This window comes from Crotalus tigris, unplaced genomic scaffold, assembly GCF_016545835.1.
Source record: "Crotalus tigris isolate CLP2741 ecotype Arizona unplaced genomic scaffold, ASM1654583v1 scf7180000024301.445443, whole genome shotgun sequence".
Lineage (NCBI taxonomy): Eukaryota > Metazoa > Chordata > Lepidosauria > Squamata > Viperidae > Crotalus > Crotalus tigris.
Window position 1 is genome coordinate 298825 of NW_024100473.1, and position 16593 is coordinate 315417.

At 44.5% G+C, this 16593-nt stretch overlaps 2 protein-coding genes across 2 annotated transcripts; one reads left to right on the forward strand and one right to left on the reverse strand.

Annotated features, from left to right (window-relative positions):
- Positions 1 to 1235: 1235 nt before the first annotated feature.
- LOC120299556 (LHFPL tetraspan subfamily member 3 protein-like) lies at positions 1236 to 7886 on the forward strand. The gene is made up of 3 exons (XM_039324472.1): positions 1236 to 2059; positions 5809 to 6051; positions 7684 to 7886. The coding sequence occupies exons 1-3, from the start codon at positions 1627 to 1629 to the stop codon at positions 7710 to 7712; spliced, it is 705 nt and encodes a 234-aa protein (XP_039180406.1). The 5' UTR covers positions 1236 to 1626; the 3' UTR covers positions 7713 to 7886.
- Positions 7887 to 9146: 1260 nt separating this feature from the next.
- On the reverse strand, positions 9147 to 15619 carry PCSK1N (proprotein convertase subtilisin/kexin type 1 inhibitor). Its single transcript, XM_039324471.1, has 3 exons — positions 15408 to 15619; positions 11588 to 12183; positions 9147 to 10038 (listed from the first exon to the last, which is right to left on the reverse strand). The coding sequence occupies exons 1-3, from the start codon at positions 15456 to 15458 to the stop codon at positions 9783 to 9785; spliced, it is 903 nt and encodes a 300-aa protein (XP_039180405.1). The 5' UTR covers positions 15459 to 15619; the 3' UTR covers positions 9147 to 9782.
- Between the last annotated feature and the right edge of the window lie 974 nt (positions 15620 to 16593).

Sequence of the window (16593 nt, forward strand, 5' to 3'; positions counted from 1 at the left end):
GTTCTTCTCTCCACTCTTCTCAGTTGCCATAGTTCGTAGAGTTCCTGTTTTCTTGAGAAAACACAGTATAGTAAAGGTATCTCAGATGCTGGTGGGCTGAGCAATATGGCCCTTGTAGACTGGGCCCGCGAGCAGCCATAGTCCTTATTGATTTGTTTGGAGGGAAAGCTTTGCTCCCATAATAATGATAATTTTCTTTAATTCAGCAAACCTTGAGTTTTCCTTCAGCGTATATATTTCTCAGGCGCCTTATTTATGCTCCTGTTTCATTGACACTTAATATTCACTAGAGGGAGTAGATTTCAAATTTAATTTATAGGGAGCTTTAAGCATTCCCAGCATTGCTCAGTAATGCATTCAAAAATCCTCTGAAGTATTTTAAGAATTATCATATCACCTCTACGTTGCAAACGAAAGAAACAGAAAGATGCTGCCTACCTCATTACCCCTGAATTTCTGGCAGAAAAAAAAATTGCAAAGTAGATTAGCCCCTAGTCTTTTAGGTATAGTTCTCACTACAGTGGGTAAGTCTATATTGACATATATGCCTATATATATCAGCGGAGGTGGCAGAAAGCTTGGCTGAATGCTCTGTCAGAGCAGAGCAGCAGATGGCCGAGCTGCAACCCATCTCCCTTATTCCCCCTGCGTGTGACGTCTCACACAAGCTGTGAATGTGAAGTGGTATAGTCCAGGCAGGGATAGTCACTGCTTCGGCAAGCTGACATACAGCCGTTCTGGATATTAATGGACTGTATCAGTATCCAAGCACTTGCCTACAAGGTGCTTGCTGCCTCCTTCTGGAAGTGCTAATCCCTTCCCTGGCATTTGCATGCCTGTAACTCATGCCTGATGTGAAAGAGGAGAAAGGGGACCCTGTTTTTACCCCCGCCGCCGAAGACTCCTTCCTTCCTTAGTCTCCTCTCCTAGTTCTATCAAGCCAGAGCACAATTTAGCAGTGGAGAACTGGTCAACCTCTGCATCCATCCTCTGGTGTGGAAGATGAACTGGGCAGCAGATGCTCTGAATCCAGTCCTACTCCTTTCTAGTGGCTCTTGCTCAGAAAGACGGAGGGAGAGGAAGGGGCAAGGCCAGTGGGCATTTGGCCAAGTGGCTGCTTCTGTCTCCCAGGCAGGAGAAGTAAGAAGCAGTGTAGAGAAGGATGAGCTTGGCAAAGGAAAGAAACCAATTCCCTCCCCCCTCTCACAGCACCCAGCAAAAGAAGGAAGCCAATCTCGGAGAAGGAGGCAATGTAGCACTGCTCCCCCCCCCCCTTCCTCCATCAACATCAGTGGAGGAGTGCCGAGTCTGCAGAGGAAAAGAGCTCACCCCAGGAGATCCCTACAAGGAATGGGGGTGGGGGGGGGAACTCTGCTGCCAGATTCCAGGGGTGGAGAACCTGACAACTCGGTGGAGAAGTGGAGCTGCTGGAGCAGAGATATGCAGAGCTTTTTCCCCAAAGGAGGAGGAGCTGAGTTAAGGAAAGGAGAGTTGCCAGAGAAGGGATGCATCAACTGACTTCAGGTGTGAACGCTCTGGTAGGATTTGGCTCCTGGGAGAAAGAGAAAGAAAAGCACTTCTTGCAGAAGGAGACTTGCGGCAGGCCCCTCAAAGGAGACGTGGACCATGTTGGCAGCCCGAGAAGCAGCAGCTCTCTATCAGACCGATTTTGTGCGCAATGCCAGGGCAGTGGGTGCTCTCTGGGCCGGCTGTAGCCTCTGCTTTGGCATCTTGGAGGTAGTCGTGCTTATCCAGCCAGCATGGGTGCAGACAGCACCCCTCACCTATCAGCTGCCAATCTCCGGGGCTCTCTCTGACCCCAGTGTGAGCGCTGTGGGCTCCTTCGGCCTCTACCAAGTCTGCACGGAGCAGGATGGGGTCCTCCAGTGTGAGGGATCGCTGGTCACTCTAACCCCCATCCCATCTTTCAAAGCAGCTGCTGTCTTTGTCCTGATGGCCCTGGTGTTGGTGATGGGCAGTGTGGCTTCCTTGGGTCTTTTCTGGTTCTGCAGTGCAGGGACCGTCTACAAGGTGTGTGCCTGGCAACAGCTTTCGGCAGGTAAGAGAATCCAGGTTGGGCTGTCATTTTTGAAAAGATAAAGTTAGAAGGTGGGAGGGATGGGAGTGGGATAGGGATAGGGAAAGAATCTGTAAAAAGAGATGCTGCTGAAGCGCGGGTCTTATACAAGCCATGCTGTAAATTTAACAATTGAATTTGTAAGGCAAGCCACAAAGTTTAGTCTCTTCTTGATGGAGATAGAAACAGTCAAATTCAGACAAGACCATACAGGCTTCACTCAGAATAAATGGAAATGTTCAGAAGCAGAGGTTATGTTTCCCTTCCAAGAGGGTCCCTGAGTATGCCAATTATTCTTCACTTGCAACAACGAGAGAAAATTGTTTTTTTACATCTGAGTGAGCCTGCATGTCCTTCACTATTAGGGATCCTATCTCCATCAGGCTAGACTGCAAACCTGGCCTTTCACCTTAAAACGGGTAGTCAACCTTGGCTCTTTTATGACTCATGGACTTCAACTCCCAGAATTCCTCACAGGAATTCTGGGAGCTGAAGTCCACGAGTCATAAAAGAGCCAAGGTTGACACCCCTGCCTTAGAAGATCTTAAGTGGCAAAACTCTGCTTCTGGTCTGATCAGCAATAGCAGCTTTAAGAATGAAGGTGGTTCCAGTAACCAGGCTTTGGAGTTATCAAAAGTCAGAGAACGTGGGATACAATCCATGAGTAGGGCACAGTAGGAAGCAAAAGTTAATTCTGCATCCAGGTAACCCAGACGCCATTCTAAACAAGCTAAACTCTGAAACTGGTCTGAGTTGCGCAAATGTACACTTTATTTTTGTGTGTTGTATTTACTTTTTTGTACAGTGTGCCCTGATTTGTTTTTGTAACAGTATAGAACAGTGATGGCGAACCTATGGCATGCATGCCAGAGGCGGCACTCAGAACCCTCTCTGTTGGCACGCCCCTGCCGCCCAGAGGAGGAGCCCCGCCCAGCACAAAGGAGGTGAAGCGGCCAATTAACAAGCTCAAGTAGAGGTGGTAGAGCAGAGGTCACCAACCGTTGTCGATTGGTGGACTGGAAGGGAGGGGGAAGCATTTTACATGCATGCAGGCACACATGGGGCCGCAAGCAGCCACACGCTGCAAATGGGGCGGGCCTAGTGCCTGCATGATACTCACCAGCCCTGCCCCTTTCTTACATGGTGCAGCGCCTTGTACCTGCACCCCACGGTGCATTGCAGCACGGTGGCCCATTTTTGTGCCCCCGGGTTTTGCATGCCAGAGGTGGCATTCAGAGGTGCCTCCCTGCTCCCCCCGAGGGCACCACAATGCTGATGTGACCCTGGCACTTTGGGATAAATAAGTGGGTTTTGGACTGCGGTTTGGGCATTTGGTCTCTAAAAGTTTCGCCATCACTGATATAGAAGGATGTGGAAAACATGCAGGGCTGGGGATGGGTCTGTTGTGTTTTCAGGTGTTGGTGGTCGCTGCCCATCTCTTTTCAAGCGTTCTCTGTGGCGATAAAGGCTACTGGCTTGGTTTAGAAATAAATGCTAACTTGGGAAACTGAATTATGAGTTCAGGAATCCTCAGTGAACTGAGAGCTCTTCTGCAGCTCTCATTCCTTTCAATTAGGGCAGGGTAGGATAAGTTCTTGACGGACAGTGTCAGTTATTAACTAGCAGGAGGATAGCGCCACAGATGTTGATACCATCGATCTCTTCTTAAAAACCTCCAGTGTTGGAGCACCCACAGCTTCCAGAAGTTGTGGGTGCTCCAATAGTGCAGGTTTATAAGAAGAGATTGAACCATTTGTCTGAAATGTTATATGGTTTCCTGCTTGAGCAGGGGGTTGGACTGGAGGACCTCCAAGCTCCCTTCCAACTCTTGTTATTCTGTTATTCTGAAATGCCAAAACACGTTGAGACTGGTCAAACTGAAAAGCAACTGGTTCTTATCTCTCCCCACTGGCTTCAGAATTGTGGGCCCTTTAGAAAGCATCTCCAATGGACCATTTTAACCTGGAAATGCTGGGATAGAAACTTCCACAGGTTGAAGCCAATTTTCTTGAATTTTCTCTGTGAACCAAAAATTTCTGGTGATCTAAGAGCACTATCTTTTTTGTTACCTTTCAAATACAACCTTGGGAGAGAAGATCTGAGTTCTATGTGGATAAGGCCATGCATTAATTCAAATTCAGACTGGAAAAGGTACTTCAGAGCTCACAGGGGCATGCAAGTAGCACCTTTGGCAACTCTGTAAACCAGGTTTTTCAAACTGTTGGTCACAACTCCCTATGAGGTCAAGAGCAAGTTTGAGGGGCTTGTGCACACCAAGCAGGAACAGTGTTAAAACATATTCTCTCACTGCCCGTATAAGCAAAATTGGACTTTTCTATTTCATTTCAAATATAAATCCAAGATAAATGTGGAATGTACAGCAGGAAGGCCTCTTTCAGAAATAAAAATCCAGATTTCAGGCATTATGCCAAACGTTGTTCAAAATATGGTTCTAAATGTGATAGGGGAATACTATTTATTTGCAATAAAAAGATTTTATATTATAAAGTTGCAAGGTTCTATCACACTTTTCATATAGAGTTTAAAATCTGATAATTAAAGTACAGTAAATGGTAAGTTTCTTTCTTGCACAACCCCAAATTCAATGAAATAGGTTATTGTATTTGCAGCACTGTCTTTCATTTATCACTTTTAGGAGTCACAGCACTGCAAAGTTGGAGGATCCCTGCCTTCAACCAAACTGTTTTTTTTTTTTTTTTTCTGGGATTCTGCTGCAAAAGAACAGGCACCCAGTCCTACTTCATTTAGCAACCATTGGCAGTTATGACTACCACAGAAAATTTTCAACCAATTCACATGTTTATGACCTTCTCAGATCTGTACAAAAAAAGGAAAGTTGAAGTAAGATCTTTAGTGCGGTCACAGTTTCAATCAATGACTGCTGATTGAATGGCTAAGTTGCCAGTCCAAATTGGATTAAATGAAGACTATCTATACCAGTATATATCTTAGGGTCATTTACATTTACCCAGGCAGCAATCAGATATATACCAGTATATATCTTAGGATCATTTATATTTACCCAGTCAGCAATCATGCTGTCTGCTGATATATTTGTCAAAACAGCAGGAGAGATCAGTAGTATATGCTGTACAGTTACCTTGACAGCAGCCATAGTGAAATTTCACCTGCTTTTGGCTAAGCCAGGCTGGGGGAGAGATGCACAACATAGAAACTAAAATAGAAATCTGCAGTGTGCTAATGAAGTTAGAGCCACCATGGATGCAAGCTGGGGGGGGGGGATTTTTTCTGACACATTCTCTCTCCTTATGCCTATTGGTGGGGAATGAGTTTCCAAAAAAGGGAGAGTTTGAGACTCATTTTTGCAGAGGAAAACTCTCACTTCTGGGTTCATGGCAGAAGCAGGAAGAGGTTAGAAATCCCAGCGGAAGCTCCTTTGTCATTTTTCATCTCCATGGTTGATTGGCGGGGGCAGTTCAACCCAAAACAAACCTGGGGATCCCTTGTGGAAACCAACCTTCTCCAGCTGTAGAGCTGACTGCATTTTCATGTTTGCATAAAGCATTCCTTCTTTTCTTGATCTGGTTAAGCATGTCGTGTGAAGCAAGTCACAGGGAGAAGGATATCAAGACTGGGAAAAGTCAAGTGAGTTTGTACAGCATGTGTTTATATGGATTCCGTTAATTCTGTCTCTTTCTCACACACACACACCCCTTTCCTCTTTGCCCATCTCTCTCTCTGTCTCACAGCGACTTGTCAGGCTCTTGGCTGCCTGGTCTTCCCAGATGGCTGGGGAGCGCCAGAGGTGAGGGCTCTGTGTGGGCCCCAGGCCAGGAGTTACACCCTGGGTACTTGCTCGATTCACTGGGCCTTTACTCTCGCCTTGCTGGGCATCGCTGACGCATTGGTTCTGGCCACCCTCGCTTTTGTGCTGGGAAATAGACAGGATGCTCTCTTGCCTGCAGGCTACACACCACCCCGAGAGGGGAGAGGTAAGCATGGGCACATCTTGTCTTGGTAATAAATGGAACCAATGGATGCTTCGACAAAGCCAGCTGCCTGAGAGACAGGACTGGCAGCCACGTGAGCTGTTGCTTAGTTACAGGCAATGAGACACCCAAATGCAATTGGGATTGAGACTGTCCTGCCACTGGTATAATGACCATGACATGAATAAAGTGCATTCTTTCTTGCATCTTACAAATATCCCTCCCTTTGTCTTACACATGCAAAATAATAATAATAATAATGTGCAAACCTGGGTCTTCTTCAATTTATGCTAATCTTTGGAAGATACACGAAAATATCCTGTTCTTTTGACTGAATGGTTGGGGCAAATGCCAAGGTATTTCTCTCACCTGCCTCCTTTTTGGCACCAACAGAAAGCCCAGACTAATTTGTTCAGTGTGGGTTTGTATTAGTCTTGATTTGTGAGATATGTTAGGGCTAATAAAGCTGGGCTGAAAAAAATCCAGACGATTATTTGATAGAAATGAAGAATCTGAGTTTTCTGCCTTTCTTTGATCTTCTGCAGCCCAGATATGATAATCCTAGGTATATCTCAAAACTGGTACCAGATTAGTGAGGCTTACTGAAACATACATGCACATTTAGAGCTCATTTGAATGATAAACAGTTGAGACATTCACATAGACACAAACACCCAATTGCTGGCCTTTAATCTTTGATTTTACCACAGACCGACAGGTCAGAACAATTATAGGAAATTAAAACGGCACCATTTTGTTCCAATTTAAAATGTTGCTGCTGTGTCTGCCAAAAAGGATTTATTAAGGCTAGAGAACATGATGTTAGCATCCCTCAAGTTTGCAGAGTGCTTTGTCACAAGCCCTGCTGTGGGAGGCTCACATGACTGATTGGTTTGTAAAGCTTCAAAGAGCCAGCAAAACTCCTTCGACTGCAAGGTTAATTATCGCTCAAGCATGATGGCAGTTAAAGTCAGTGCATCTGGAGGGCCTTCAGCTGGAGAGGGCTGGTTTAACAATTGCCTGTAAATTCAGAAATGATGTCGGAAAAGACAACGCTGAAACTCCCAGCTTTTCCATATTCCCTTTCCTCTTCAATGTACATGCATTGCGAAGCACGTGCATGCACGTGCGCATACGCATACAATTCAGTGTTTCCCAAACTTGACAATTTTAAGGCATGAGGACTTCAACTCCCAGAATTCCACAGCCAGCAACGCTGGCTGTGGAATTCTGGGAGTTGAAGTCCACATGCCTTAAAATTGTCAAGTTTGGGAAATACATGAAACAACCAAGAGAGAAGACAAAACATCAGGCCTAACATTTTTTTAAAAAAAAAATCCCAATTCCCTTCAGAAAACACACTTCAGGGAATGAATGAAGCACTTTTATCTGACTGGGTGATTGCCCACCATTTTGTACCCCATGTATCTTCCTTCCTTCCTTCCTTCCTTCCTCCCTTCCTCATAATGCAACCTTTTTAGGGTTTATAAGTCTTTTTAAGTGGGTTTTTAGTGTTATTTTAGAGGAGTGGGTAGAGAAGTGGACTTTGCTTCAAAATCCCAAATGCTTTGGGCATCATAGGTTTTAGAAAGTATCTTATAACTTCTTCCTTTTCTGCTTGTGGCATGTGCTTAGGTGTGACTTCAGCGCTGACTCCGGATTGATACCAACCAGCAAACATTCTTCAGAGGGGGATATGTCATGGTTTTGCTGTACCCATTGCAATAAATTTTAGAAAATGATTAATATTATGGTGTCTTATTAGTATCTTTCATGATTATTTGAAATTGTTTGTAAAACTTTTTTCTCTCATTCGGGGCTGGACAACAGAAGGCTCACAGGCAATATATCGTTTCCTAATTCTAGATTTTTGCATGTCAAAAATGTCACCCAGTTAAAATTTGGCAGCAAGTAATAAATTTACAGTAAGGTGATTTCCAAGGGATGTTCAGCAGGAAATGACAGTAGTCCATAGCAGGTTTCAACTTTAGTATTTAAAATAATTCCCAATTTCCCCCACCCTCCCCAAAATGAAACAAAGAACAGAGTGTTCCAGATTTATCCAGACTGTCATACTCGCAGATGAAAAATTACAGTTGAAAATGAAAAAAGACCTAGTTGCCAAAAAGCTTCCAATTCCTGAAATTGTTTGTTGTCAGAACCCTCTATGACATGAAAAGTATGACATGAAAAGAAGGTGCATCCCTCCAGGGAAAGACTCCGTGATGTTCAAGTTGTACTGAACTGATTCAATATAACAACCAGAAGAGAACAAAGTTGTCTTTATGTATATGGCCATCCAACTCACTCTCAGTGACTCTCATTGATTGATCATCACCTGTCTTCTCAGAACGTCTTGTTTAAGGCAAGTATCTATTAGTAGAAAACCAATATAGCTTGACATGGTTACCATTTTTTGAAGATTCTTGACTTTTGAAAGCGCAGAGATAGACTGTTCATTCAGCACCAACCTCTTTCTTCTAATGGTATCCTCTAGGCCAGAGGTGTCAAACTCGCCACATCACGTGACGTGTCAAGACTTTTTTTGCATTGCCAGAGCTGAGGTAGGTGTGGCCTCCGTATTATGCAACTGGCCTGTGGGCCAGCAGTTTGAAACCCCTGCTCCAAGCCTCCCTAGATTTAGCATCAAATCCCAGTGTAAGGATTTTTGTTTTCTTCTGTGGGTGTCTGGAAACCTAAAGTATTGAAGTATCTTTTAGGTTTATAATTTGATTAGATTTATTGTCTGGCTCTATCAGCTTATTTCTAATACTGATGGAGATAGGGTCCCAGAATGGAGCTAAGGATAATGGTCTATCTGCACCAAGTCCTGGATGCCCAACTTCTTTCAAGCTTAGTTGCTCTTGACCTTTTGAGTATAAAGGTGGGGCCCACACTCCAAGATATAGGCACAGCTGAAACTAAAACATTTGAAGGTTAATTAACTAAATATAAGAAATATGATGCCTTCCCACGCATGTCATCATCATTCTATAAATTAGAATTTCATGGCAAATTCTGGAGTTCTGAGGGCCACATCCAAGGTTCCCCAAAATTTTCCACAGGACAACACGAACAAGATCACTGCTACAATAAAATACCTGGTGGGACTTTTTATTCAGTAATTCATCAACATTAAAACTCTGGCCACAAGCATGATTGAACATGGCAACAAATCAGCAAGGGCAAGGTTGGTGTTTATGTAGGCCAACGAGGGTTGAACACAAGGGATCTTACCAACCAGACAGAAACAAGCAGGTGGAAACAGGGAAGGAGGGGTGAGAGGCAGCATCAATGAAGGAGAAATATTAAGGCAGTTGGAAGTTTGGGGGGGGGGTTGGAAATTTGTTTAAGCCACATTAAAAAAAAAAAAAAAGCCAAGATGTGAGAAGAATGAGGCTGGCGATACCTAGCTCTGGCTTTGGAGGGAGGTAGGAACTAACCATCAATGAAAAACCATCTCCTTAGCTGAAAAGAGCTTTCCATCAGGGCACTGAGAAGGTCAGTGAAGAGAAAAGCGGCCCTCCCCTGCAAACACTTTATAGAATATAATTGGGATTTGGGGATCCCAGTCCAAGGTTATCCCCCTTCTTTCCCAGTATTTTGGGGTCACAGGTAGGACAGAGGCAGGAAAGAACACGAGGTGCCACTCACAGTCCATTGACATTCAAAGGGGGGGGGGCTCATCAGTGAGGCTGCTCCCCAGTTTTTGTTTTCACAGAAACCAATTCTCATTATTCAGAGAGATACCGAAGCCTCTGGGTGCCCCCACTCATACTCCGTCTCCCACCCACCCCTTCTCCTTCTGTCCGCTTGACTCGCTGCAGCTCGTCCCCACTCTCCCCACCAAGGCGCTTGACCCGCAGAAGATTGGGGGGTTCGGGTAGGTCTCCTCCATCAAAGATGGCACGACGCAGGCGTCTGGGAGTCAGTGGGAGGCGCTGCGAAGGCATGTTGCTTGCTCCTGATAGGATCCTGCCAATCAGATACCTGAAAAGAACAGAGAAAGGTAGAATTGGGGGCTTACCAACCCACCCATGGGGGCATTTTAATCTGCAAGAATCTTTTGCAGGAAAACACACAGGAGTTGTTTTGCAGACTCGGTCAGTTCACACTGTATACTAAGCTATGATCTATCAAACATGTCTTTTATTAAAACGGCTATGATGGCTGGGCTTCTGCCATACTCTCAAACCATGGCTTACAAATCGCAACAGCCATGTTCACACCTCATTTGAGCCAAGCAAAACTCTTAACACATTAGAAGGTTTCTCATCTCCTTCCCACCTACCTTTCAAGAGCTGAAATTTTATGTTCCCAATATAAAAGCAGACATAAATCCCAACTCTTCCCTTCTCAAGAACAGAATCCAGGAAAATCTATATGTGCACTGAGGACTGGGAACGTAGATCCTTTCCCCATTAGACTGATACATTCAGACAGAGAACTGAACATGAGGTTGCTGAGCACCAAGCCTTCCCTTCTCCAAGTCACACTGGTGGCATCAGTGAAGAGACATCTCTCCATTAGTGTGGTGTGATTGTCTGCAATGTAGCTGGAGCTTAATAACGGAGAGGAAATGTTTGCATGTGGGCAAAGGTACAAACCAGCCAGCAATTCAGTGATACCTTTTATTATGTGAGCTGAAATCGAGAGAGGCTGCTCCCTGCAGTTCCCAAGTTCAGTTTGACCCATGAACCCACTATTCAAGCCTGACTTTTCTCTGGAGAGATTGTTACACTTTTCACCGCCATATGAAGTTTATTCCAACTTGGGGCTTCCAAAAGCACAAGAAGACCAGTTGTATTGGACCTGCTCCCACAAAAAGTGGCTTGCCATCCCTTTGCCTTAGGAGATCTCACAGGACCTTTTGCTGAACCCAGAGCGGAGATTTACTCATCAAAAGCAAAAAGTCACAGATCTAAAAGCAAAAAATAATAAACCTGAATGCAATCGTAATTGAATGAATATAATTTTTTAATGTTGTACGCTGCCTGGAGTCACTGTATATGAGTTGGGCAGCTGTATAAATGCTTAATAAATCAATCAATCCTGTTGATCCAAAGTAACTTTCTACTGATGAAATAATGATTATTATCATGATGATGATCATCATCATCATGATTTGGGAAAATTTCCTAAGAATGGAGGTGGGAGAAGAATTACAATAGGGCTCCTTTCTTCTCTCTACAGCAACTCCCTCTCTTAAACATTTATTCCAGAGAATGGATGGTTCTCAATGCAGGAGGAGGAGCTGCAAATCTGAAAAATTCCTCTTTCGTGTTTTTTATGTTTCCTTTGTGAACTACTCCCTGAAAGTCTATCAAACAACCATTTTGTTTGTTTTTTAAAAAAATTGATTCAATTAAGGTATGAGAGTGGCCTGGTTTTACTCAGCAGTGAAAAATGAATTGATGCCAATCTACACAGGCTCAGAGGCACATCCCACTCTACCTTCTATAGCTCAGTGGCATCATTCTGAACCTTGAGAGTTAAAAGCCTTATTCAAAGCAAACCCTGATTTGTCATCTCTGGCTACCTCAGCATTTCAGGGTCCACCTCTCCAGCAGCTTCCTCCTCGGCGCCCAGCTCTTCTTGGGGTTCAAAACCTCCTTCGGGGGCCCAATAACGATTCGGCAGTGCTCTGGGTGGAGAGGAGCCACCTGCCAAGCCAGTCTCATCGTACTCGGGGTACAAGGTTGCCCCCTTGGCTTCATCCCACAGCCTCAGCAGATTTGCCAGGTAGACAGATTCCTGGTCCCGGCGATGCCCATCCTGAAGGAGGCGCTGCAAAGCACGTGCCAGGTGCTTGTCTGGCTGGAACTGGTTGCTAGGTGGGGACACCGCTCTTTCAAGGGCCTGGGCCATTCGCTCATCAGCCAGCTGGTTCCCGGAAGAAGCCAACGCTCGTTCCAAGGCTTGGGCAAAGTGATCTTCTTGTAGCTGGCCACCCGGAGTCGACAAGGCCCTTTCCAGGGCAGCCAGCTGTACCAGTTCCGGATAATATACTTCATTGGCCAAGGCGGTCTCAACAGCCTCATATGGTGCCCCCTGAAGCTCACGGCGCACCCGCCGGACCCCCCCTGACAGGTTGTGATTCATCCCTCCATGGGAGCTGCCTGTGGTGGGCAGAGGCTGCAAGAAACAGGGAAGATGATTGACAGGAAGTAAATAAATATGGACAGACAGCAATCAGACCCTGGGGCCAGGCGGGGAGGGAGATAATTAGATCATTCCTGCTGTGGACTCAGAGCTGGGGCTTTGGCAATGGGTTCACTACATATCAACACAAAACAACAGAAAACACCCCCATCAAACTATAAGTAGCTCAACATACACAAGTGGTTTAATGAAAAATAAAGGAAAGCTTCTGTCTGATCTTAGGAAAGCACTTTTAAATCTCATTGATTTCATCAGACAAGAGCATTTAACTTGCCCGTTGAAATAAATCAGTATTTTTTAAATCTTTGTTTATATATATAAAGAGCCTGTGGCCTAGAGGTTAATACAGCTGTCTAACATGCACACAGCCCAGGTTCGAATCTCAGAAGGGTATATCTGGCTGAAGAGAGTTAAGAAGCTCGAAATAGCTATTCCAGTTCTCCCTTTATTCTTTGTTAGCAATCTAAAAAAAATGTATATACACACACACACATTTTAATTGTATCCTCCCCCAGGGAGTTTAGAATAGCACCACTTTCCATTCTTATTTTATTCTCTTGAAGTCGGTTAGATGAGAGCTAACTGTTGGACCCAGCAGCAGGATTGCAACTAATCACTGAAAAATGGAACCGCATTTATTTAATTTTAAATAAAACTAGATGGATGGATGCATAGATGGATAGAAACATTGATATACAGACAGTTGAAGATCCTAGTCGGAAAAAATCCAATCACATTTTTCCTCCTCATACATAACAGATATTAGTTGGCTTATTCTAATATTTGTAATGACATATAAGCACAGAAATGACTGTACGTAGTAATATACAGTCACAGAAATACAAAAAAAGCTCTTTTTCAGTGCTTTAGTCTCTCTCTCAAATGCCAAAGCATTGAGGAGAAAGAATAGGTGTCAGAGTTTCTATTTGTGCCACTGAAAATAATGCTAAGTGTTTCTATGGCAAAAGCTAATTTTTGTTAATCATTTTTAATTGGTCATTGTGATGAAGACGGACTCTCTCTGACTGAGGTGTATTGACTATTTATTATACAATTTTTAAACAACCCTAAAACTGAAGTTCTGTGGAGGTTATCAAGACTGAATACAAATATAATGAGAGAGAGAGAGAGAGAGAGAGAGAGAGAGAGAGAGAGAGAGAGAGAGAGAGAGAGAGAGAGAGAGAGAGAGAGAGATCTTATTAACCATTTGTTCTATTTCTCTCTCTCCACATACACACATGCCCCCAAACACATGTAAACTATGTATAAACACATAGCCTGATTCACTCAAACTATAGCAATATGATCCATGAAAATCAGACTCTCCTCTCAGCATCTGATTATTATAATTACCATTCATCATTCCTATCATCTTGGTCTCTATATTCAGTGGCCCAGTTTTCTGTAGAGTAAATCTGATTAGATTCTTCCAAAGTTATAACAAACCCTCCAGATCTTTGAAAATAAAAGAAATGTCTCGCTCTGTTTAGCTATGTGTAAATAGCTATAAATTTATAAAATTAGAAAAATTAACCTGAGCCTCAGCACAGCACAGCATAGCCTCAGCGCAATGAAGGGAAATAAAGTCAGGGCAGAGAGCATCTGGGAAAATGAGGAAGGAAGTTCTTTTCCAAAAAAAAGACGGGCAGACATCTCTGCAGAGAATATACAGAAATCTGTGAGGATGCCAGAGTCTCTGCAGTCCTCCTGCAGGATTAGTCACACACCCACAGGCAGGAGGGAAATTAGGAAATCTTGGGTAAATGAATGCATCAAAGAATTACATGGTTAAATCAAATGTGGTCCTGATCTTTCAGGTTAATAGTTAGCCTGCCATGCATCTAGCTGATGTTTTGCTACTGCTCAGCATCCCACTTAACTCTGCCTTTGTTTTCAACCGCCCTAGTCCCCCAGGCATTGATGAATCAGTTATGACGCCAGGAGCAGGGATGGTGGCAAAGGACTTAGTGCTTACATAAAGCATCCATGACAGGCATCTCGGAACATGTCTTTTGCTCCTCCATCACACATATGTATTCCATGCTGCACTTTCTTTTAAAAAATAGGCACCTTTCTGTGAACACATCTGGACACCCTACCCTTATCAGAGAAACATACCCACCCATTGGTCTTAAGACAAAATAGTCACCTGTCACGCCCCTTCTACAAAAGTCAGATGTATTTACATACTGCACCCTTTAACGCCCAATAAGAGTCACTTGTTGAGATGGGCAAGTATAGAAATCAAATACATAAATACATGCTCACCCTTTTTGTACTCACTTGCACAAACATAGTGCTTTGCGCCGTTCTTTTGCAAACCCCCCCCCAATAGTTCAATCCTGGCACAGCCACACAGACAATATGCAAACCTTGGTTATCCTCCCACCCACAAGTACCCTACATTCAGCAGCCCTGTGAAACATACACAGCTGCTTTCCGTAGGCACATGTGTGAATCACTTGCACAACAGTGTGCACAACATTGACTTCTCTGGGTAGGTGGATGAAAAATAGGCATGCATGATTCAGTGTTTTATACTTTCCTACGACAAATGTCCACGCATGCACACATACACACACACACATACTCATACGCACAGAAGTGCAGCCAGATGTCCTTTGCAGGTTGAAATTGTTCAAATAGAAGCATTAAGACAAATCTTCACTCTGTAAGGAGACTGCCACTTGGTCTTCCATAATCCCTGCTTCCTCTGAAAAATCAGGACTTCTCCTTCAGTCACCCACCACAGCGTGAAAGTGTCCCTTGGTTGAGACTTCTGGTGAGCCCAGCTCTGAATTGGGGATTCGGTGGTTTATAGACTGGCAAGCATTACTCCACTTTATTTTGCTACCGTTGATCCCCCAGAATCCACCAGATCAAATCCTGGCAATCTGGACAGAAGCATGTTAGAGAAGCAGGAATACAGATGCGCCACAAAGAGGCTGACTCAAGTAAGGACGCCAAGCCATAAACTAGGGACAACTACTAGCCCCGAAATGGAGGGAAACAAAAGAGAAATCCTTTCATTAGCCTACCACTAAAGTAGGGGCTCCATGATGTGTAACCAATTTCCCCTCTATCTTTGGCTCCCTTATTCGCAGAGCCCCAGCTATGCATCACCTCGCCCAGTCACGTTCACACGGCCAAGCCTGCGAGTTGGACTCAATCACCGAGTTTGTATTCGCATCTCCTACCTTGGCGGCTCCGAGGCTCGAAAGCAGCGCGAGCAGCAGCGCCGGGCCCATCGCTCCCGAGTCCCTTCGGGAGGTAGAGGCTGCCCGGATGGCGGCGGCGGCGACAGCAAACGAACGACGGAGCCGACTGCGGTCTGCACCTGCCAAGCGGACCGCGCTAGACAGCGCCACAGCTCCACCCAATCGCTCCGCCCCACCGACTTTGGCTCCGCCCACACCAATTACTCAGTTCCCCGGCAGCTTTTGTGTTGCTGGCAGACAAATGGGGGGCGGGAAGATGAGGAGCCGGATAGTGGTCTGTGTCTTGCTCCTGGAACACTGCTCCCGGGGCTTTTCCCGGTTTGTCTCTGGAACAGGTAGAAAGCACTGTTCTGGAGCACCTGCAGAGTGCACTCCTTTCCCAATGAATAGTCGGGCGTGGATGGCTGCTTGAGGCCTTTCCCCTGCTTGCCCCTACAGGCATGCCCTGGTAATGTGAATTGTTCGGTTTTGCCCCCCCCCCCCGGAATTAACCACTTCGTCTCATCCCCAGCTCATGGATTAGAAAGGCTGAAGTCGTCCTTACCTGTGCTGGAGTTAAAGCAGCATTTTCTCCCTTCTGGCATCATTTAGGAGCAATACCAAGGTGTATAAAAAAAATTTGTCCCCTTACTTATTGCCTTGGAGAAATTGGAATTGGAAAAGAGAAATTAAGTCAGAGATAAATGCAAATTTTCAGTTAAAAGATGGCTGGATAGCACTTCCATTCAGAAGTGGGAAAAACTTTGAAACCTGTAATATGTTGCACTTTCTGTACTTCTTTTTTGACCCTGCCTCCGATTCTTGCCTGGTTGGGTGTTATGGACGAGAAAAGCTAAAATGTTCTACTTTGCAGTATTAAAGGCTGCTTCTATAAAGTAATATTTCTTTCAGCTTCCTTTCACAAGAAAGGAATATTTAATTTTTTGAATTTTTGTTTTTAATTTATTGAAATTTCTATAGAGAAATTCTACTGAGTAACCCCTTGGTTGGTATTATTTATTGCACTGTAGGAGGGCAGCACCCCCCCTCGAGAAAGAAATATTTTGGAGAATATTAAAAAGCAGAATATTATATTTCCCAAGGAATACAATAATGAAGAAAGAAAATCTTAAAAGACAGAAACCAGCCCCAGCCCCTCTGTCCCAGGCAGAGGCCAGGTCTGTAG

What these genes read in the sequence shown, in the direction of transcription:
- PCSK1N (XM_039324471.1), bottom strand. Translation starts at nt 15,458, where the DNA reads ATGGGCCCGGCGCTGCTGCTCGCGCTGCTTTCGAGCCTCGGAGCCGCC. An exon ending in CGAGCCTCGGAGCCGCCAAG is followed by an intron (nt 12,184 to 15,407) that starts GTAGGAGATGCG and finishes TGTTTCTTGCAG; the next exon opens with CCTCTGCCCACCACAGGCAG. An exon ending in GTGGACCCTGAAATGCTGAG is followed by an intron (nt 10,039 to 11,587) that starts GTAGCCAGAGAT and finishes TGTTCTTTTCAG; the next exon opens with GTATCTGATTGGCAGGATCC.
- LOC120299556 (XM_039324472.1), top strand. Translation starts at nt 1,627, where the DNA reads ATGTTGGCAGCCCGAGAAGCAGCAGCTCTCTATCAGACCGATTTTGTG. An exon ending in CTGGCAACAGCTTTCGGCAG is followed by an intron (nt 2,060 to 5,808) that starts GTAAGAGAATCC and finishes TCTGTCTCACAG; the next exon opens with CGACTTGTCAGGCTCTTGGC. An exon ending in ACCACCCCGAGAGGGGAGAG is followed by an intron (nt 6,052 to 7,683) that starts GTAAGCATGGGC and finishes GCATGTGCTTAG; the next exon opens with GTGTGACTTCAGCGCTGACT.